At 35.9% G+C, this 24,438-nt stretch overlaps 1 protein-coding gene across 3 annotated transcripts in view; it reads right to left on the bottom strand.

The window, feature by feature from the left end:
* The window catches only part of DACH1 (dachshund family transcription factor 1), a 479,356-nt gene that overhangs the window by 40,388 nt on the left and 414,530 nt on the right, over window positions 1–24,438 (bottom strand). For all 3 annotated transcript variants that reach the window (XM_025262761.3, XM_025262762.3, XM_025262763.3), the window contains 3 exons: window positions 13,366–13,517; window positions 3,368–3,515; window positions 297–440 (listed from right to left, as the gene is read on the bottom strand). In XM_025262761.3, coding sequence (XP_025118546.2) covers window positions 297–440; window positions 3,368–3,515; window positions 13,366–13,517 — 444 coding nt within the window. The remainder of the gene's footprint in view (window positions 1–296; window positions 441–3,367; window positions 3,516–13,365; window positions 13,518–24,438) is intronic.

Raw genomic sequence — 24,438 nt, 5'->3', positions numbered from 1 at the left:
ATGAGATGGGGGGGTTGAGAACTTCTCATATTAATATTTTATTATGTTTCAGTACAGACAGAATTGGTTAAATAGAAAAGCAATATCATCTCAGATACTGAAGTAACGAAACTGTGGAAGCACCCATGAAATAAAACATTTCCCCTAACACATGTGACTTTTCTTTCCACCATGCTTTCAAAAAGAGCTTAATGAATCACCAGCCATAGAAATACAAACCCACAAACACATTTAAATTGTGTTTGAGTATTCACAAAGAAAGTTAGTTAGCCATGCATAAAGACACATCCTCTTACCATTTAAGACCCTGAGACTATCTGTTGAAGCTGCCTGTTTTAGTGTTTGTTCGGCTTGCTCACGCCGTTTGGTCTCAAATTCAAGTGCTTCCTGCAATTTTCTCTTCGCCTTCTTCTCCTTCTTTAGCCTCTTTTGAACTATGGCTAGAAAAGAGTATATATACATTATTATTTTTCAGAATTTTTGCAATGTTCACATCTCCACAAACGGTCTCTATTTTTAAAATAATATTATTTTTCCCCCTGCTGGACTGCACCTGTCTGTACAGCGGAAGTTTAAACAAAACAAAAACAAAAAAACAACAATAACCCACTTTTACCTAAAATAAATCTCAGTAAAATGTCCAAGGAGGCTAATTTCTGTTTAGCCTTGAACTATTACAAGAATGCCTTTAATTATCACATGTGGAAAGATTTAATGGGAAACTAATTTTAATAAATATTTATACTCACTAATAAAAGAAGTCTGATTAAATAAATTTTGTAGTTTAGTCTCTGCCCTTGAATCAGACAAATGCAAAGTAATCTGAATAGTATAAACCTTTAAGATTAGTCTCTCTTTATGAAACATTAATTTTGAGTAGTAAATGGAGCATTCCCCCTATCTTTACAAAAATGTTATACCAGCAAAATTTTTAATAATTCTTTCTTGTAATAAATACTATTGCATATGTGGAACTAATTATTATTATTGTTAATATATATATATAAACAGACTTTTTTTGATGAAACCATTGCAATTTGCTTAGAGATATTAATAATTTCATAGCAGATGTATTTGCAATATTATACATTTCAGGAAAGTTACACTTTTAGACTGTAGGAGTTTGATGAGTATAAAACTTCATTGCTACTTAAAAAAGTAACCTATGATACAAAAAGTTAATTATGATGAATGTTTTTCCTACTGACCAATTTAAGTATTTGTACATAATACGTAATCAATAAATAATAACAAATTTTCTTCACAAATGTATGTTAACTGTACTTTCATACATATAATAATTGATCATTGTTTTAACTTTTACACTATATATAAAGTAACTAATCAGCATATGGAAAGCATAAAAGTGTTTTCTTTGAAATATTTTTTTTTCTGGATGGTTGATAAACATTGTGTATATAAATGTGACAGAATCAGTATGAAAAAATCCTTCTGGCAGAATTAGTCATAAGAAGTAACCATTCCAAATTTATTGTATAATTACTTACTACAGATTAACAAGCAACATTTTTTACCTAGCATAGTATTCAGTCAAGACATCAAAAAAGGTAATAATGGTTCATGTAAGAGTGTTACTTTGAATTTCCAGTTTCCACAAATCCTATTTTTATAATCAATATTATTAAAATGGCAGACCATTATCTTATAGTTTATTGTTGCTGGTAACATATATTTACAGAAAATTGTTTTTACATAGAGTCAAATCGTATAAGAAAAAACAAAACTGGTTTCAAATAAATGCTAATTTCCTTTATTTAATACTGTGAAAATTTTAACAAAGTTACTTGCCTACTCTTTTCCTTTCTAAAGATGATTGCTTATATTGTCTCTTTGAAAAGCAACAGTAATTGCTGAATTATTTATTTGGATTGTTTATTCCCATGGCACTAGAAGCTCAATACCCAGTGCCTTGCCATTGACTGTTCTTTGTTTCCTCCCACATGATTGAAGCAAATGGGGTTGCCATGTTTCTCTCTTCAGGATAACACACGGCTTCCATAGACACATTCATATAGATCATTATTGATAGTCATAACCTTTAACTTGTTGTTCATAATTAATTAAATAGTAGGTTCATGATGTTGTCTGTGAAACACTTTGCCCTATACGTTTAGCGGTTAAAGGAATAAAACAATGCAAATTTTCCAACAGTTGTAAAGCAACACAATTCTGAAAATCTCTCAAGTAACCAAAAGGTTACCTTAAGAATTCAAGGTTCTGCTTTTAAGTTTTGTTTGAAAAAGACTTCTCCAAGTGAGAACAAAATTGCGACATGGCTATCTCATGGAAGATGGTTCCAAAGAATGAACCTTTTGACCATTTCATTACTCAAAACATATCCCATCATCAACATTTACCTTGTTTTGCTTACTCTAGTAGCTAAATCTATGTGAAGTCACATTACTTAGAACAGTGCTCTACACCCGACGTGCCAGCTGCCCAAAAGCCTCATCCTGGGAACCGACTAACTATTGCTTCATAGTAACTAATAAAAAACCTATTATTTCTGCAAGTTTTGAAAGAAAGAATTATTTTAAAATGACCACGTCACATATATCAGAAGAAAGTGTGGATTATTTATAGTTGATATTTATTAAATGAGAGAAAAGGAGCTTCCCCTTTTAAATATTGAGGAGAACTTTAGAGTTGAAGCAGAGGGGAAGTTGATTGTAAAGAAAATACTCTTGGATATCATACATAAAATAAGCAGACAAACATGAATGACCTTCAAAATTATCTAAACATGAACTGTAAAGTGTGTAAAAAGCAGCAGTTCATAGACTGATAATAATATTATTTTTACCCAATAAAAATTCACATCAGTTTCTACTCTGATGTGTATTTGACCTTGTTGGATGAAAATGAGGCATTCAGAAAGAAAATTATACAAACACTCAACTTTGGTCATTTGTTCAGATATTCATCAGTCTTCCATTTCAGTTGATAAATATCTCACTAAATCTGCTTCGCTTGAATAATCAGTATTTTTCTATTTTAGTTTTATGACTTTAACTCAAGCTTTTCAAAGGGCAATTATGAATGAATATAGAATTCTTCTTCATGTGTCATCTTATCAGAACTCCTTATTTTAAAACTATGAATTAGTTAAATCTATAAGCAATAAAAATTATGTGATTAATGATATAATGGATATATTTCAGTTTCTTGAGGTACGAAGAGACGAGAAACCATGTACTTTAAAGGTTAAGCTCAGGATTCAAATCCTGCACTAAACTATAGCTACAAGTAAAAACAAAAAAGTTACAGTTTCATAGTAAATCACAAAATATTGTTATGATGAATATTTGATGCTAAGTATTAAACTTATTTGGAAGTTTAAAAATACCTCTATTCTTTTGTTCCATTGCCAACTGCTTCTCAAGTGTCTCCCTTAGTTCTCTTTCCCTTAAAAAATCCATCTTCAGTTCTGTTTTTTCAAGTTGAACCTGTTTTTCTTGAGCTCTGGCATTGTCTATGGCAACTTTCAAGAGCCCCTGTACAAAGAAGATATTCAGAATTATAATATTTTGGATGAAGCACATTTCATTCATTACTTTAACATATTTTAAAAGAGAACAGCCCACTTATCAAATATCTTCATTCCTGTTGTGCAGTCACTCTGTATTCACTAAGATAAATAGTAAAAGTAAAGCAAAATTTTTCTATGTTTAATTAAACTATTTTAGGAAGACAAATATTTTTGGCATGCAGGTTCAATTGCTTCTAATTAGAATATCTAGGCTTAATACTACATGAGGGCAACACATAAGTGTATCTTAAAATTAAATATTGTGAAGAAAATTAGACTGATTTGTTCCATGTGTAATTATCTGACATAGTTTATGTAACCCCTTGTGATGTTAGCAATACTCACCTATCTCTCAGGGCTCATTCTCTGCCACTCCCTACTGAGATTATATACAGCGTGAGTGGCCATTTATTTCTTAAGGCACCAATTTGTTTCTGCACCAGGCACTTGGCTCTCTGTTTCCCTCCTGAATACTTTTCCTCCCAGGTTTTGCATGGCTCACTCCTACATTCATTTCACCTTTGTTCAGTCATCACTGGGGAAAACCGTTCTCTTCACATCTTGTCTGGACTAGCCCTCCAAACTCAAACTTTTTATTCCCTCCTTAAAATTCTTCATGTCGTTTATTATGTAATATTGTCATCTGTGTCTTTGTTTAGTGGCATATTTTGCATCTTCTTCACTGAAATGTAAGTCCTCTGAGGCAGAGACATTTTCTCTCATGGGGTACTATGGGTACTAAAACTCAGAGAGTGCCTGCTGTAGAGTAGATTTCAAAAATTTATTGAATAGAAGAATTCAAAACTTCTATTAGGATCCAAAGCTTCATGGCTTAGTAATGCATTATTTTTTAAAAATCTATCAAAATGGCTCTAAACAGAGGATACATTTTAGGGGAATATTTAACAGTATATATAATAATACTGCTGCTGCTGAGTCACTTCAGTCATGTCCGACTCTGTGCAACCCCATAGACGGCAGCTCACCAGGCTCCCCCTGTCCCTGGGATTCTCCAGGCAAGAACACTGGAGTGGGTTGCCATTTCCTTCTCCAATGCATGAAAGTGAAAAGTGAAAGGGAAGTTGCTCAGTCGTGTCCGACTCTTCGCGACTCCATGGACTGTAGCCCACCAGGCTCCTCCGCGCATGGGATTTTCCAGGCAAGAGTACTGGAGTGGGGTGCCATGGCCTTCTCCAATATATAATAATAGTATATGGCAAAAGCAAATTATATCTATTTATATAACTGATTATGAAATAATATATATATAATTTGCTGCTACTGCTGCTGCTTCAGTTGTGTCCGACTCTGTGCGACTCCATAGACAGCAGCCCAACAGGCTTCCCCGTCCCTGTAATTCTCAAGGCAAGAACACTAGAGTGGGTTGTCATTTCCTTCTCCAATGCATGAAAGTGAAGAGTGAAAGTGAAGTCCTCAGTCGTGTCCTACTCTTAGCAACCCCATGGACTGTAGCCTACCAGGCTCCTCCGTCCATGGGATTTTCCAGGCAAGAGTACTGGATCGGGGTGCCTTTGCCTTCTCCATATATAATTTGACTATATGCTATATTAATATATGAGTAGTATTCTGAAATTTTCAAAAATGAGATTATGAGAATATGTAAAACCTATGCAAAGTGTTCTGCATGTGTTCTCTGCTAAGATGCATTAGAAAATTATTACTAAAGTTATTAGTAAAAATTGGAGCTAAGATTTCAATACTTTTCAACTCAGCAATTCAAAATGCCCTTTTGGAAAAGATGCTTTGGTTTGTGAACATCAGCAGCTGAATTTTTCAAATGAAATTAGAAATGAAATGGTAGTTAATGCCAGTTGTAGATATATTTGAGACCCCTTTAACCCTTTATAGGATATGACATAAGAAGTTTGATTCATACATTTCAATTCCAGCTTGACTTGCTAATGCAATAGGAATGTACCTTTAGTTCAGCCCAATTGTCACAAGTCTTTTTAAGTCTCTTTTCAAGCACATATAAGCTATTAATATTTAATATTTGGTATAACTGATCCTGAATTTTCTGGATTAATTTTTGTGATAGGAAACAAGCTGGATGGCAGTTCACTTCTCTCTACTCTTTTGTTTTTAACAATAAAACATAGCTGCTAAGGAAACTGCCATCTTAATTCAGCAACATTCCTGTATATATTTCTTCTTCATCAGGAACAAACAATTAGTAACAAATGAAAGAGATCATTACATCAAGTGCCCTTTTAGATCACCCCAATTAAAACTTTAGTTTAGCTGTATTTTAATTCTAAGATACCAAATTCTAATTTTCTGCTCTGATTGCTCTTGTTGACTTATCTTTGAAAGATGTACTCTCTGTGCAATGTCTAGAGATTATTTAGCAAGATGCCAATGTTGGCACCACTTAATGTGTTGATTGGTTGTATTATCAGTAGCTGTTTAAAATAAATTACTATTAAACTATTATTGTCCTTGGCTGACAAAACACAATATTTTGGTGTTCTTTAAATATGAAACAATCATTATGAATAAACGTGTTGAATAGTGTTAAGCTGCAGTTCTAATTTGTGTAATTTTATATTAATATTTGTTGTAAATATAAAGTTGCTAAGAACATTTATGTTTATTGTTTCCTTCTGTTACATTGCTGTTAATGTCGCTAATGGTAGTACATTACTTATTCCTGCTGATTATGTCTGAAAAATATTAGCTTTAGGATCCAATACCCTCTAGGGACTACTTATAAGCTGTATAAAATTAAGTTTCATTCTTAGACTTTAAATCAGTGCACATCAGTAGGAGTCCAGTGTGAACAAAAATCTTCACTAGAGCTAAACTGATACATATGCAAAAAATATGTTATTGTCTGTGACAGCTCTTCTGCAAAAAATACGGAAAACCAATTAAATTTCAATGCAGCAGGGGACTGGGGAAAACAAAAGCAAGTAGTGTTCACAACATCTACAAATCACTGGGACACCATTTTAACCATCAGTGATAACAGTACTATCAGATTTGTGTAACTTCTGTAAATTTTCCAGGTAGATCATATGCAAAAGGTCACACGAAATGCTAGGTCTCATGTGGTCATGCGATATCAAGCAAAATTCTACCATGGCAATGTGATTTAATGTAAAAGAAACAAGGTTTAAAACATAAAATTTGTTCCCAAGGGGAGTTCAGTTCTCATGATGTTGAAGCTGGATAGTAACGATTCTTAAAAAAAAAATGCATTTTAAATTTAGTCTATGACACAGCAGTTATTAAAGATAGTGGTTGTTTGACCTCTGACTTCTTTTCTATATGCAGACATAATGCTTGTCATAATACAGAAGTATTTTTGCTTTCTAAAGTACTATGACATGTAAACAAATTTCTATCATTTTTCAGGGAATGAGTTTATAAACTACATTTATAAAGGACACATTAATCTAGCAATATGTCGACTATTTCTCTTGCCTAGGAAGTATAAATATCTGCCTGTATAGGAGACTTACAGTGATACGGATATGACAGAAGCATTTCTTAATTTACTAGTTAGATCCTAGAGGAAGAAAAGCTTACTTGGTACATATTTGTATTTTGTACAAATTTTAGAATTAGATGACATGTATGGCTCCATGAGTATCATTGAAACTCAGGTGACAAAATTTGTGTTCAGTAGTTTGCTATTTCTAATGAGAGTAAATAAGGAAATGGCAACCCAGTGTTTTTGCCTGGGAAATCCCATGGACAGAGGAGCCTGGCAGGTTGTAGTCCATGGGATCACATAGACTCTAGTATTCCTGCTTAGAAAATCCCATGGAAAGAGAGGACTGGCAGACTGTTGTCCATCGGGGAGCACAAGAGTTGGACACTATTGAGCAACGAAACAACAACAACAAACCCAGTTGGAGGAGATTTTTAGCCATTATCTAGTCTGGCTTAAACCTTTCAAAGATGAGAAAACCAAGGTCCAGAAGGAGGAGGTGACTTGTCTAAGGTCCCAAACGAGTAAGTTGACTAAACCTAGGTCAGGACTACCCTGAGGTTTTTGGTTTTTCTTTTTTTCTTTGTTTGGTGTTTCATTCCGAAAAAGAATAGTGTGCCTTGAAGTTAGGAACTTTAAAAAATATAACAGAACAGTATCAACTAAAGCATTTTTGCCACTCTTGTGACAAAAGATACTATACTTGGTTTACTGTTATGGTTACTGTACTTCAGAGTTGATTAACGATGAATTCTCCATCAAAAGCACTTCTAGGTATCCTATACTGGATATTGGTATCTAGAGATGCTACAGGGAATGGAACTTCCTAAATGATTAAGAACAACAGAGGTGAAATGGGTCTTCTGTTATTCATAATAAACTCCTTGCAACTACATATGAGTTTCTGTTAATAAGTTGACTTTTGGCAAGTCCCTAAAGGATGGATGAGATTCAGAGAACTTTTGAATTGGTCAGTGTATAGAGGTACAGGGTGGGTGACATGTGAGGGAATGGAAGCTCTATGCCTCTTTCCAAATACATTGCCCTATACATTTCTCCCATCTGTTTATGAATTGTATTGGACAATTCACCCGCTCCTTCTCGACCTTGATTTATAATCTTTTATAATAAACCGGGTACATAAGTAACACGTTTTCCTAAGTTCAATGAGCTGCTTTAACAAATTAATTGGCAGGCATGGTGGGAATCTCCAGTCTGTAGCTGATTGGTCACAAGCACAAGGTTACAACCTGGACTTACAACTGGCAATGAAAGTGGGGGCAGGAAGCAGGTTTGTGAGGCTGAACTCTTAATCTATGAGATGTGATGCTATCTCTAAGCAGATCATGCCTGAACCAGGATAAAATGCAGGGCCCCCAGCTTAGGTCGCAGAATTGCTTGTAATGGGAAAAACTCTGACACTGGTGAATTAGAAGTATCAGAATTTAAGTAGTGTTAGAGTCGAGGAGACTCAAAGGAGTGTATTTCCTGCCCAAGGACATATTAAGATTATTCAGCAAATATTGTTGTTTAGTTGCTAAGTCATGCCCTACTTTTTTCGGGATCCAAAGGACTGTAACCCATCAGGCTCCTCTGTCCATAGGATTTTCCAGCAAGCATACTGGAGTGGGTTGCCATTTCCTTCTCCATGGTATCTTCCTGACCCAGGGATGGAAGCTGCATCTCCTGTATTAGTAAGGGAATTCTTTACTACTGAGTCACCAGGCAAGTCCTCAGTAAAATTAGTTTTACTATTAATATTTGTATTGTTGTTGTATATTATATAAATTAGTAAATATGATACAGAGTCCAGATTTTTAAGAGATTAATGCCACTCTCTTCATTACAGTAAACTGAGTTTAAAATACTGGCTTTGTTTTACTGTTTTTTCCATGATCTCTCATCACAAAATTGTTAATGGGACACAAAGGAGAAGATATAACATACTATGATTAAAGATAAAAAGATATAATATAAAAACCAATGTATCTGATGCTAGTGTACCCATATTTTGAAGTCATGTCTTATTTTATTGTTTATCTTTTTGAAAAGTTTCTTTCTAATTCTTTTATCAGTTAGAGAAGATTAGTAACTATATAACTAATTACTAGTACATATTTTATAATTAAAATACATATTAATAATGCAAATAAAAATGATTCATTTCTTTGAAATGTATAAGATATATTACTGGTCATGACTTTGAAATGTAAAGACTGGAATATGTATAATCAGAATATTTTGGTCAAATTATTTTTCATTGTCTTCCATTAAATATAGAAGTAAAGAATGCTTCTTAAATACCACAATCAGAATATGTTTATTTGTCAGACCATAGTGAACCAATCTCAGCCTTCTATTCATTGTGGTTTTAACATCCCTTTTAGATTTTCCTTGTTTGTTTAATACTTCCACATAGACAAACCAGAATGAACCAAACAGCTATCTTACTCCCCTTATGACACACATCCTTAGTGTTAATATCACTCCTCACTAAATTTTATATTCTCTACCTTATTTTTCCTTTCTACTTTTTATTTATTTAACTATAGTTTAAAATAATTTTTGTAAATAGGGTAATAAACAGCGCAACATATTTATTCCTAGTCTTATGTGCAAATGTATCCCAGTTATGATTTACAGCTTGAAAGCTCAGATTGAGAATAGTGGGTAAAATTCTCCCTTTAGTTTGTTCAAATGATAATCAATGATCGAAGGTGTCACATCCAGTAAATTGATACTAAAATTCTACTTTCCACACCTAAAATCTCATAGGGAGTTGTCCATGAACACGTTTGATTAAGGAAACCATAATGAAAGACTGTCCACATAGAAAAATAAAATAAAATTCCATATAATTTTTTTTAATTCTAAAAAGCAAAATCTAGAGTGAATTTAAATGTCACTAAAGTGAAATTGCTGTTCTTTACTGACGATATCATTATTCCTTATGACTTCTAATTTATAAAAATATTCAAACTTTAAGAAAGAACAGTATAGTTCTAGGAATTAGCAAAAATCTGGTACCTAAAGATATACAGTATACACATATATTTCTATACTACATATATTTTTCTGTACTATATATAAAACATATTTTCTACACTATATATAATATATATATTTTAAAATACTAGCATATAGTATTTTTCTACAGGCTCTCTTTTAAAACACAAAGAAATACCATTTAAGAAAATTCAATTTTGATAATGTGTCATGGAAGGGACATCTACAGTAGCTATTAAAAATTCTTAATTTTAAAATTATCAAATTATACAATATCATGAAATCAAAGGATTGAATAATAGAACAATAACTCCTTAAATATTATTTTGAGTAGTTTTGGTTATTAATTCTAAGAAAAATAGAGTTTATGTGCATTAAATTTAAATATAACACAATATTTTAAAATAAAAAACATGCACAATAAACCTTTAATTTTAAACATGATATTGTATGATATAAAAATGCAAATACTTTCGACTCAATTATTTTTCATTGTCATTGTGATAAGTATCTTCAAAGGAAATATAGAGCTTTAAATTTACCACACCAAAAGAGTATTGCCATTTGAGACAGAAAGCAGAGAACCCCATTATACATAATTGAACTTACAAAGGAAATTGAGGTAGACAGAATGTAATTACCCAAATTAGAATTTGGACAGCAAACACATTTATACTGTATGCCCCATGAGTCAGAGTCATGACTGTTTAAATATTCTATACTATTCCTAGGATATTACTATAACTCAATATATGTAATAATAATAAAAGAGCTAGCAACTATGACCTCTTGCAAAATAATGTGAAACTATAACTGAACATAAATCTAGCATGTATGTCTGGCTTGTGTGTGTGTATGTGAGCATGTATATAAGTATGTATGAATGTATGTATGTATTGCCGTTTATTTTACTGTATATGGCACTTAGTAAGATTTTCAATATTTATTTTACCTTTCAAACATATATGTGCATGCACATATACTTGTATACAGGTATCAAATTCATACATATACATATGTAATATCTCATCTGTATACATCTATATGTGAAACTGAAGTGAACAAGCATAATTTATTTTAAATGAAATATTATTTCCTTTTTTGATGTGGACCATTTTTTAAGTCTTTGCTAAATTTGTTACAATATTGCTTTGGCTGTTTATGTTCTGATTTTTTGTCTGTGAGTCATGAGGGATCTTAGCTACTTGACCAGGGATCAAACCTGCACCCCCTTCATTGGAAGGCAAGGTCTTAACCACTGGACGTAGAGGGAAGTCCCTAAATGAAGCATTTTTATTGTGAGTGTTCTAACTTTGTCAGACCCAGAATCCTATGATTTAGGACTAGAAGAAATAATTTACTTTGACTTGACTCCTATCATCAACGCTTCCTAATATATCCTCTTAAGGCTGTTTGGAAAGCTAGAGAATATGTTATTTCCAGACATCTATTCAGTAAAAAATAATTTATCTAAAATTTGTACAATTTAAAACTGAAATTTTCTCTTTTCTTCTTCTTTTTTCTTTAAAGAAATAATTATAATTTGAGGTGATGTAGATAACATTTCTGGGCTTCTCAAGTTGTGCTAGTGGTAAAGAGCCTGCCCACCAATGCAGGAGACATAAGAGATGTGGGTTAAATCTCTGGGTTCAGAAGATCTTGAGGAAGGCATGATAACCCACTCCAGTATACTTGCCTGGAGAATCCCATGGACAGAGAAGCCTGGAGTCCTATAGTCCATAGGGTTACATAGAGTCTGACCCAACTGAACCGATTTAGCATGCAAGCACACAAGCAGATAACATTTCTAGTCTGTGTATTACTGTCTATGGGTGGGTGGATAAACATTCTCAAACACAAAATTTGACTTAGTGATGTGGTTTTCACATAGAACGCAAGGGTCCCTGTGTAAATCTACTCTTCAGATGAACAAACCAGTTTACACTAATGAATGTTTACACAGAAATGTTTTCTTCGCTGAAATTGAAATTAAATTATTATTTTCCCCATTAAAGAGGCTTTAGTTAGTGAATATACAGACACCTAAATGGAGAATTTTAAGTAAATGTTTAGCTTTATATTTGCTTCATATAGAATTTTATAAATATATATATGTACACACACACAGAACATACAAAAGAAACTTAATTGTTCCCTTACTTCTCAAAGTGTAAATTCAGAAATGTTGAGGGATATTTTTGAAAGCATTAATTTAACAAAAGAGAAGTGCACTAAGAACTTTAATTCAGAAAACAATAATGTGGGCTGAATTTATAAAAAAAGTTACATGTTTATTTTTAAATATAATCAGTTATTTGGCTATGATTACATTTAGGTTAGATTGATGATTTATTTCAATTACTGAGATATAAAACCTTAAAGTTGAATACAGTTCTGGAGATTCTAATTACATTAGTATTAAAAATGCCATATTAACAGATGAGAAGATATGTTACATTAAAGGCCTTCTGTTATGTCCTTAGAGAGGTAAATAAAATTAATTACATTTCTACTGGGAGAAAGTTTAATATGGTATGAAATGTGTACAGAAAAATACCAGTAAGGATTGAATGCTAGAACAAAGATTAAAAAAAAAAAATACCACCAGAGTATCTGTAAGCATATTACTACCAGCTATTTTAAGTGTGGAGAAGTAGATGGCAAAAAGCTCCATCTGGGGTCCACATGATCACTTCATGTGTGGGCAAAAAATTATGTTTTCTTTTATCCCAAATGCTTATTATTTTGGCTCCATGTTCTATGTTAGTGTTAATGGTATTTTTTATTCATAATGTACTGTACATAAAATATACATCCTGAAGACTACATAGGAAATCTGTGGAAAGTTTTGTATGACTTTTTGAAGTCTATTCTTTGAAGAAATCCTATTAACTGAAATAAACTAATTTATGAAAGAAGGGATTTTTTGGATTCTTTTTCATTTAGACATATTTAAATGACTAAACATATCATTTCCTCACTGAAAGGCCAGCAGTTTAAAAACAGCTAAATATTTATTAGAACTGGTGTACTGTCTTTTAATGCATCAGACAAACTTAAACAACTAGATTCCTACTATTAATTGGCAATAAAGAGAACATTTAAGCAGAATGGTTTTTAAAAGGCCCAGGTCCTTTCATCTAAGTTTTTATTAAGATGTAGTATACACATTTGGGTATTTCTAACCAATTGAATTTGTGTATTAAGTTTAAAATATCAAACTGCTAGAAAAATTCATTATCATGGTTTTGTCAGTCTCAAGAATGGATTAAGCTGGAATAGTATGACTTTGGGAAAAATTGACAGCTGAATCCTCCATGTTCCTTTCTCCCAGAATGTGAAAAAGTCCTACCTGTATGTTAGTCAGAAGGGTCTCTATGGAAGACAATCCATCAGGAAACAGAAAAGGAGATGGGAATCCTGGAGGTAGTGGTTGTCCATGCCCAGTTAGAGAAAGTTTGTCAAGGCTGTCTCTCGCAGTTGGTGTGGAAAGCGGGGTCTCATCTGTGTGTGATTGAAACAAAAATATAGAACAAGTTACGCTTGTCTGTTTTTATTAGACCTCAGTAATGGCTTCCCTAGTGGTTTCCAGAACATTTATTGCAAATTGGTTCCTGCTATCAGGAGAAAATGCTTTCTGCTGAATTTTCTTTAATGAAAAAGCTGTGGAGATACAACAAGATAACATTAATGAGTAACTTTATAAGCCTTTTAAATGCAGTCTCTAATGAGACTGAGTTTCCAGTGCCATAGAATCTTTTTAAAACAAATATTATCTCATATATAGTTGTGATAATATATTCAGGCTGACTTTATGGGCACCTTCCCAATTATCTCATTTTAGTTTATTCTGTTTGGATTGACAATAGGATATTTCAAGAGCTTCGTATAGGAGAAATGTTTTGTATCTTAGTGTTTCTTTCTCAATTAACCTGGAAGGGTTATATATATAAATGATTTGTTCAAATATATTCTTGAGTCTACAAACAAATACACAATTAAAAACTTTAATTCCATAACTAAAAAAAAAACACTGGAATCAAATACATTTTTCAGTAATTATAATTGAATTGTTCAATATCATTAAAACTAAAGATCTGGACCAGAGACATCATAGAGACTGAGACAGAACTGTGTTTGAGTGTCTCGTGTGGAGGTACAGATCAGCAGTGGACTGCCATTGGGTATGGCAGCAGACTTGGGTATGGCATAAGCCCTCTTGGAGGAGGTAGCCATTAACACCACCATAGAACTGCCAGAACTTATACAGGACTGGAAAATAGACTCTTGAAGGGTATAAACAGAACCTTGTGTGTACCAGGACCCAGAAGAAAGGAGCAGTGACCCCACAAGAGACTGACCCAGACTTGCCTGGGTGTGTCCAGGAGTCTCCAGGGGAGGCATGGGTCTGTGGTGGCCTGCTCCAGGGTTGGAGGCACTGAGTGTATCAGTACATGCATGGGATCTTTTGAGAGGTCACCATTATCTTCATTACCTCAACCATAGTTTGAGCCCAGGAAAACAGCAGGGAGAGAACACAGCTTCATCCATCAACAAAAAATTGGATTAAAGATTTACTGAGCATGGCCCCGCCCATCAGAAGAAGACCCAGTTTCCCCCTCAGTTAGTCTCTCCCATCAGGAAGCTTCCATAAGCCTCTTTCCTTCTCCAACAGGAAACTAACAGTTCTATGAAGACCTACAAGACCTTTTAGAACTAACACACAAAAAAGATGTCCTTTTAATTATAGAGGACTGGAATGCAAAAGTAGGAAGTCAAGAAACACCTGGAGTGACAGGCAAATTTGGCCTTGGAATAAGGAATGAAGCAGGGCAAAAACTAATAGAGTTTTGCCAAGAAAATGCACTGGTCATAACAAACACCCTCTTCCAACAACACAAGACAAGACTCTATACATGGACATCATCAGATGGTCAACACTGAAATCAGATTAATTATATTCTTTGCAGCCAAAGATGGAGAAGCTCTATACAGTCAGCAAAAACAAGACTGGGAGCTGACTGTGGTTCAGATCATGAACTCCTTATTGCCAAATTCAGACTTAAATTGAAGAAAGTAGGGAAAACCACTAGACATTCAGGTATGACCTAAATCAAATCCCTTATGATTATACAATGGAAATGAGAAATAGATTTAAGGGACTAGATTTGATAGACAGAGTGCCTTATGACCTATGGATGGAGGTTTGTGACATTGTACAGGAGACAGGGATCAAGACCATCCCCATGGAAAAGAAATGCAAAAAAGCAAAATGGCTGTCCGGGGAGGCCTTACAAATAGCTGTGAAAGGAAGTGAAGTGAAAAGCAAAGGAAAAAGGAAAGACATAAGGATCTGAATGCAGAGTTCCAAAGAATAGCAAGGAGAGATAAGAATGCCTTCTTCAGCGATCAATGTAAAGAAATAGAGGAAAACAACAGAATGGGAAAGACTAGGGATCTCTTCAAAAAAATCAGAGATACCAAAGGAATATTTCATGCAAAGATGGGCTCAATAAAGGACAGAAATGGTATGGACCTAACAAAAGCAGAAGATATTAAGAAGAGATGGCAAGAATACACAGAAGAACTGTACAAAAAAGATCTTCACGACCCAGATAATCACGATGGTGTGATCACTGACCTGGAGCCAGACATCCTGGATGTGAAGTCAAGTGGGCCTTAGAAAGCATCACTACGAACAAAGCTAGTGGAGGTGATGGAATTCCAGTTGAGCTATTCCAAATCCTGAAAGATGATGCTGTGAAAGTGCTGTACTCAATATGCCAGCAAATTTGGGAAACTCAGCAGTGGCCACAGGACTGGAAAAGGTCAGTTTTCATCCAAATCCCAAAGAAAGGCAATGCCAAAGAATGCTCAAACTACCGCACAATTGCACTCATCTCACACGCTAGTAAAGTAATGCTCAAAATTCTCCAAGCCAGGCTTCAGCAATATGTGAACCGTGAACTTCCTGATGTTCAAGCTGGTTTTAGAAAAGGCAGAGGAACCAGAGATGAAATTGCAAACATCCACTGGATCATGGAAAAAGCAAGAGAGTTCCAGAAAAACATCTATTTCTGCTTTATTGACTATGCCAAAGCCTTTGACTGCGTGGATCACAATAAACTGTGGAAAATTCTGAAAGAGATGGGAATACAGGACCACCTGATCTGCCTCTTGAGAAATCTGCATGCAGGTCAGGAAGCAACAGTTAGAACTGGACATGGAACAACAAACTGGTTCCAAATATGAAAAGGAGTAAGTCAAGGCTGTATATTGTCACCCTGCTTATTTAACTTATATGCAGAGTACATCATGAGAAACACTGGACTGGAAGAAACACAAGCTGGAATCAAGATTGCTGGGAGAAATATCAATAACCTCAGATATGCAGATGACACCACCCTTGTGGCAGAAAGTGAAGAGGAACTAAAAAGCCTCTTGATGAAAGTGAAAGTGGAGAGTGAGAAAGTTGGCTTAAAGCTCAACATTCAGAAAACGAAGATCTTGGCATCCGGTACCATCACTTCATGCGAAATAGATGGGGAAACAGTGGAAAGAGTGTCAGACTTTATTTTTCTGGGCTCCAAAACCACTGCAGATGGTGACTGCAGCCATGAAATTAAAAGACGCTTGCTCCTTGGAAGGAAAGTTGTGACCAACCTAGATAGCACATTCAAAAGCAGAGACATTACTTTGCCAACAAAGGTCCATCTAGTCAAGGCTATGGTTTTTCCTGTGGTCATGTATGGATGTGAGAGTTGGACTGTGAAGAAGGCTGAGCGCTGAAGAATTCATGCTTTTGAACTGTGGTGTTGGAGAAGTCTCTTGAGAGTCCCTTGGACTGCAAGGAGATCCAACCAGTCCATTCTGAAGGAGATCAGCCCTGGGATTTCTTTGGAAGGAATGATGCTAAAGCTGAACCTCCAGTACTTTGGCCACCTCAAGGGAAGAGTTGACTCATTGGAAAAGACTCTGATGCTGGGAGGGATTGGGGGCAGGAGGAGAAGGGGACGACAGAGGTTGAGATGGCTGGATGGTATCACTGACTCGATGGACATGAGTCTCGGTGAACTCCGGGAGTTGGTGATGGACAGGGAGGCCTGGCGTGCTGCAATTCATGGGGCTGCAAAGAGTTGGACATGACTGAGTGGCTGAACTGAATTGAACTAAACCAATCTCATCACATGGTCCACAGCCTTGTCTAACTCAATGAAACTATGAGCCATGCCGTGTAGGGCAACCCAAGATGAACAAGTTATGGTGGAGAGTTCCGACAAAACGCGGTCCACTGGAGAAGGGAATGGCAAACCACTTCAGTAGTCTTGTCTTGAGAACCCCATGAACAGGATGAAAGGCAAAAAGATAGAACACTGAAAGATGAACTCCCCAGGTTGGTAGGTGCCCAATATGCTACTGGAGATCAGTGGAGAAATAACTCCAGAAAGAATGAAGAGACAGAGCCAAAGCAAAAACAAAACCCAGTTGTGGATATGACTAGAGATGGAAGTAAAGTCTGAAGCTGTAAAGAGCAATATTGCATAGGAACCTGGAATGTTAGGTCCATAAATCAAGGCAAATTGGAAGTGGTCAAACAGGAGATGGCAAGAGTGAACATCAACATTTTAGGAATTGGTGAACTAAAATGGATTAGAAAGAGTGAATTTAACTCAGATGACAATTATATCTACTATTGTGGGAAAGAATCCCTTAGAAGAAATGGAGTAGCCATCATAGTCAACAAAAGAGTCCAAAATGCAAAATGATCTCTGTTTGTTTCCAAGGCAAACCATCCAATATCACCGTAATTCAAGTCTATGCCCCTCCCAGTAATGCTGAAGTTGAATGGTTCTACGAAGACCTACAAGACCGTCTAGAACTAACATCCAAAAAAGATGTCCTTTTCATCATAGGGGACTGGAATGCTAAAGTAAGAAGTCAAGAAACACCTGGAGTAACAGGCAAATTTGGCCTTGGAGTGCAGAATGAAGCAGGGGAAAGGCTAATAGACTTTTGCCAACAAAACGCACTGGTCATAGCAAACACCCACTTCCAACAACACAAGAGAAGACTCTACACATATACATTACCAGATGGTCAATACCATAATCAGATTAATTATATTCTTTGCAGCCAAAGATGGAGAAGCTCTATACAGTCAGCAAAAACAAGACCAGGAGCTGACTGTGGCTCAGATCATGAACTCCTTACTGCCAAATTCAGACTTAAATGGAAGAAAGTAGGGGAAACCACTAAAGCATTCAGATATGACCTAAATCAAATCCCTTACGATTATACAGTGTAAATAAGAAATAGATTCAAGGGATTAGATCCGATAGACAGAGTGCTTGAAGAACTATGGATGGAGGTTCAAGAAAAAGAAATGCAAAAAACAAAATGGCTGTTTGAGGAGGTCTTAAAAATAGCTGTGAAAAGACGAGAAGCAAAAAGCAAAGGAGAAAAGGAAAGATAAAACCATTTAAATGCACAGTTCCAAAGAATAGCAAGGAGGGATAAGAAGGCCTTCCTCAGTGATCAATGCAAAGAAACAGAGGAAAAAATAGAATGGGAAACTAGAGATGTCTTCAGGAAAATTAGAGATACCAAGGGAACATTTCATGCAAAGATGGGCTCAATAAAGGACAGAAATGGTAGAGACCTAACAGAAGCAGAAGATATTAAGAAGAGGTGGCAAGAATACACAGAGTTCAATTCAATTCAGTCGCTTAGTCGTGTCCGACTCTTTGTGACCCCATGAACCACAGCACATGAAGCCTCCCTGTCCATCACCAACTGCCGGAGTCTACCCAAACCCATGTCCATTGAGTTTGTGATGCATCCAACCATCTCATCCTCTGTTGTCCCCTTCTCCTCCTGCCCTCAATCTTTCCCCAGCATCAGGGTCTTTTCAGATGAGTCAGCTCTTTCATGAGGTGGCCAAAGTACTGGAGCTTCAGCTTCAACATCAGACCTTCCAATGAACACCCAGGACTGACCTCCTTTAGGATGGACCAGTTGGATCTCCTTGAAGTCCAAGGGATTCTCAAGAGTCTTCTCCAACACCACAGTTCAAAAGCATCAATTCTTTGGCACTCAGCTCTCTTTGTAGTCCAACTCTCACATCCATACACAGAACTATACAAAAAAGATCTCATGACCCAGATAATCATGATGGCTTGATCACTCACCTAGAGCCAGACATCCTGGAATGCAAAGTCAAGTGGGCCTTAGGAAGCATCACTATGAACAAGGCTAGTGGAGGTGATGGAATTCCAGTTGAGGTATTTCAAATCCTAAAAGATGATGCTGTGAAAGTGCTGCACTCAATATGCCAGCAAATTTGGAAAACTCAGCAGTGGTTTCAGGACTAGAAAAGGTCAGTTTTCATTCCTATGCCTAAGAAAAGCAATGCCAAAGAATGTTCAAACTACTGCACAATTGCACTCATCTCACACAATAGCAAAGTAATGCTCAAAATTCTCCAAGCCAAGCTACAACATCATGTGAACCTTGAACTTCCAGATGTTCAAGTTGGTTTTAAAAATGGCAGAGCAACCAGATATCAAATTGCCAACATCCATTGCATCATCAAAATAAGCAAGAGAGTTCCAGAAAAACATCTATTTCTGCTTTATTGACCATTCCAAAGACTTTGACTATGTGGATCACAACAAACTGTGGAAAATTCTGAAAGAGATGGGAACCCCTGACCTCCTTCTTGAGAAATCTGTATGCAGGTCAGGAAGCAACCTTTAGAACTGGACATGGAAAAACAGACTGGTTCCAAATAGGGAAAGGAGTACATCAAGGCTGTACATAGTCACCCTGCCTCTTTAACTTATATGAAGAGTACATCATGAGAAAAGCTTGGCTGAAGCACAATTTCTGGGAATCAAGCATTGCTGGAATCAAGATTGCTGGGAGAAATATCAATAACCTCAGATATGCAGGTGACACCACCCTTTTTGCAGAAAGGGAGGAGAACTAAAGAGCCTCTACAAAAGTGAAAGAGGAGAGTGAAAAAGTTGGCTTAAAGCTCAACATTCAGAAAACAAAGATCAAGGCATCCAGTCCCATCACCTCAGGGCAAATAGATGGGGAAACAGTGGAAACAGTGACAGACTTTATTTTGGGGGGCTCCAAAGTCACTGCAGATGATGATTGCAGTCATGAAATTAAAAGATGCTTACTCCTTGGAAGAAAAGTTATGACCAACCTAGATAACATATTAAAAAGCAGAGATATTACTTTGCCAACAAAGGTTCGTCTAGTCAAGGCTATGGTTTTTTTCAGTAGTCATGTATGCATGTGAGATTTGGACTATAAAGAAAGCTGAGCACTGAAATATTGATGCTTTTGAACTATGGTGTTGAAGAACACTCTGGAGAGTCCCTTGGAATGCAAGGAGATCCAACCAGTCCATCCTAAAGGAGACCAGTCCTGAGTGTTCATTGGAAGGACTGATGCTGAAGCTGAAACTCAGTACTGTGGCTACCTGATGCAATGAACTGACTCATTTGAAAAAACCCTGATGCTGGGAAAGATTGAAGGTGGGGGGCGAAGGGGACAACAGAGGATGAGATGATTGGATGGCATCACTGACTCAATGGACATGAGTTTGAGTATACACCAGGAGTTGGTGATGGACAGGGAGGCCTCATGTGCTGCAACCATGGGATCGCAAAGGCTTGAACACGACTGAGCAAGTGCACAACTGAACTGAATTCACTTTGACCCTTGAATATCTCTCACCTTGGAGCTTCCCAGGTGTCTGTAGTGGTAAAGAACTTGCCTGCCAATGCAGGAGACTCAGGAGATTTAAGTTCAATCTCAGGTCAGGGTGGTCCCCTGGAGGAGAGTGTGACAACCCACTCCAGTATTATTGCCTGGAGAATACCATGGACAGAGGAACCTGGTGGACTACAGTCTATGGGTCACAAAAAGTCAGACATGACTGAAGTGACTTAGCATGCATGCACACACCTCTCACCTCATATTGAAAAATAAGTTTTTTAAACATGTAAAAGGGGTCTAAAGAAAAGAAAAGAAAATACTGACAGTGAAAACAACATTTCAAAACTCAACTATAATACCCTCTAAAATAAATTAGCCTTTATTTTGTTTATTGAGTATTCTCCCAAGTTGTAAGCAACTCAGAGCAATGTCCAGATACAAATTCTTTTTACTCTCACATGAAACCTTCTTATTTAATTCTTTACTATTTAAATGTTTTTACATAGATGGATACTTGTTATGGCTTATTTTAGCTTATTATATCACAGAGAAAATTTTATTCAGGGCAGGATTCTCAATTTTATAAATATTTTCATATTTCACCCCAGGAAAATTAATCAGAGCAATATATTTGCACAGTCCTGATAGTATCTCTCAATTTTTCAACTGGCTAAAAACTTCAGTACATTTGCCTTTATGCTTATAATTTGATTCCACTCTCCTGAATCATTTCTTTATTTTTCATTACACCATCTAACCACACAACACTTTTTTCAATTACCTCTCTCTGGGGCAGAAACATTCTGGAAGTCATTGCATTTCTGTCTCTAACTAATGTCAGGACAAGTTAAATTCATTTCCCTTCACCTTTCCACACTTCCAGTTAATGAACCAAAAGGGAAGAAAGGTTGGGGAGGGTAGTGATAGATACAAGGCCTTCTTTTAACTATGCTTCTCTCATACACACTCACTCCTCTGCAGTTTCTCCTTCTACTCTCTTCTTTGTTAACTGCCTGACAGATGATCTGAAGCAGCAGGTACTAGAAGGAGAAACAGAGTAAGCAGTCTGAGTAGGGCTCATTGTGTTTTTTGTATGTGTGTGTGTGTGTTTTTGTTTTTTTTTTCTCTCACATTTATCAACAGAGTTAAAGAAATGCCACAGTGCAGGGGTAGGGATACTGAATAGCTAATACTATCAAGGTGATCTTGGACACCATTTACCTAGCTGTCATAAATTACTTCTCCAGACCAAGGCTGCTAGTGTTTTTTCATAATAGCTCTATAAAGGCACTAGTTAAACATCTATGTGCATGTGAACTTGTTTAAGAATAAAGAGCTATATTTTTTGATCAACATCACCTTAGCTGTCACATGCTAAAGAAAATGTGGCTTAATAGATCATGAGGATAATAATTGCTTGTCTCTTGAAGAAAGACATAGAACCAACCACCTGTGTTTGCTTTCAGCTTTAGAGTCAATGACTCCACAATTCTTAAAGGTTGTCCAAGCAAACGGCATCAAATGTATGTACACACACACACACACGTTTGACATAAGTTCCAACAATCCCTTGACTAGTTGATTTAACTTCAATATGTTTATGCTTGACTGTGTTTGGCTACTCTGTGAGTTAATTCATTAATTACTCATGGTATACACATTTATAAATGTATCTGTTTAATATTATCAACATCTTCTTAAACAATGTGATAGACACTGGAGATATAATGTTAAAAAAATTAAATATGAAAGCTTTAAGAGCTTATCTAGACCCTAGTGACTGATTTCAGTTGAAAAGTAGCTAAGTCTCACAGTTAGTAAAACATTTTGTTTTCCATCATTATTCTGTTACCCACTCCATTATCCTCCCAGGATTAAAATTGTTCCTTGTTTATGTGTAAATGTATGTGGTGTGTGTGTGTGTGTCTTTTTTCCCCCGGCAGTTGCCTCAGTGGAATGCTTGTCTTGATCTTCATGGTTTAAGGTAAGTGTAAATAGACTCATTTAGTATAGAGATAATTGATCAGATACATTTACTTATTTTATATAGCAGAGATATTTCATAAAGCCACTTTAACTCAATCAAATTTAAGGCATGACAGCTAAAGAAATGAAAAAGAGTGATTCTTAAGATCAATATACATATTTGAAAAGACAAACTAATCAGAGATCAAACAAAACAAAAATATTCCTTTGGGCTTCAAGACCCTACTATCAGAGAAAAAGTTGTCATCTTGTGGCAATTAACAGAAAGTCTCAGTCTTACTACAAGAATAGCAAAATTGGGAACACAGTTATTTGTTTTGAAATAAAAGTGACCTTTGATATTCTAAATGTTTTAAAAAAGATTAAAGCAAAAATTTGAGAGGCCAGACAATGTAGAAGAGTTTTGACATGACATAATCTCCACTGACTTCAAATAGTGAATGACAATGAAGCACAGATTGACGAAACACCTAATTTAATACATCTGTATATTTTAAAAGTTTTACCTTTAAAAGAAAGTTAGCTTGTCAGATGCTAAGCTCTTCGAATTTTTACGACATTTGATAATGTAACCTCTGTTTTTATGCTCTTAATATCATGCTTTTAAAATTCTGGAAAAGTTGCAAGAACTGAACAAAGAATCCCTATGTACTTCTGTGGTGGATGGAATGGTAGCCATCCCCACCCGCCACCCCCTACCCCCTGCCGAAACTATATGTCCACCCCCAATCCCTAGATCCCAGTAATTCTAGTTTATTTGGAAAGAGGGGTTTTACAGGCATGATTAAGTTAAGAACCTTGAGATGAGATCATTGTGATATGGAATGGGTCCTAGGTGTCTCAGTGGTAAAGAATCTGCCTGCCAAGCAGGAGACACAGGAAACTTAAGTTCCACCCCTGGGTGGCAAAAATTCCCTGGAGAAGGAAATGACAATCCACTACAGTATTCTTGCCTGGAGAATCCCATGGACAGAGGATCCTGGTTGGCTACAGCCCAGGGACTTGCAAAGAGTCAGCCATGACTGAGCTACTAAACAGCAGCAGCAAATCCAATGACAAATATCCTTATAAGAGAAAGGCAGAAGGAGATTTGAGAGAGAGAGAGAGAAGAGAGCCACAGAAAAAAAGAGGAGGCAGAGTGGAGATGCAGACAGTGTTCAGAATCTGGGGTGACAGTCAAGGAATTCTGACAGCAGAAGTTAGAAGAGGTAAAGAATAGATTCTCCTTTTTAGCCTCTTGGAGGGAGTTCATCCATATTAATACCTTGATTTTACACTCCTGGCCTCCAGAACTATGGCAAAATAAAACTTTTTATTATTTTATTGTGGTAACTTCTTAAACCAGCCCTTGGAAAACTAATTGAATTCCTCCCTCAGATTCAATATTTACATTTTGCCGTATTTAGTCTTTATTTCTCTGTCTCTCTCCCTCTCTTGCTCTGTGCATGTGTACATATGTCTGAACCATCTTCTCTGTTTAATCATTAAGACTTCACTGCATATTTCACAGGTACAAAGACATAATTTTTGTAACCTCAGTACAAAATCAGAAAGAAAAACACACAGAACATAATATTGGTCCACCAATAGTCTGTATTCCAATTTCATTACCTGAGATGTTTTACTATAAAGACTTAATAAATAAATATTTTAACTGACTTGACAAATACTTGGGAAGTATTTTCTCTGGGCATGTGGTAGGGTT

This window comes from Bubalus bubalis, chromosome 13, assembly GCF_019923935.1.
Source record: "Bubalus bubalis isolate 160015118507 breed Murrah chromosome 13, NDDB_SH_1, whole genome shotgun sequence".
Taxonomy (NCBI): Eukaryota; Metazoa; Chordata; class Mammalia; order Artiodactyla; family Bovidae; genus Bubalus; species Bubalus bubalis.
Note: the sequence above shows the minus strand (reverse complement) of the source record. Positions and strands in the feature narration are given on the sequence as shown.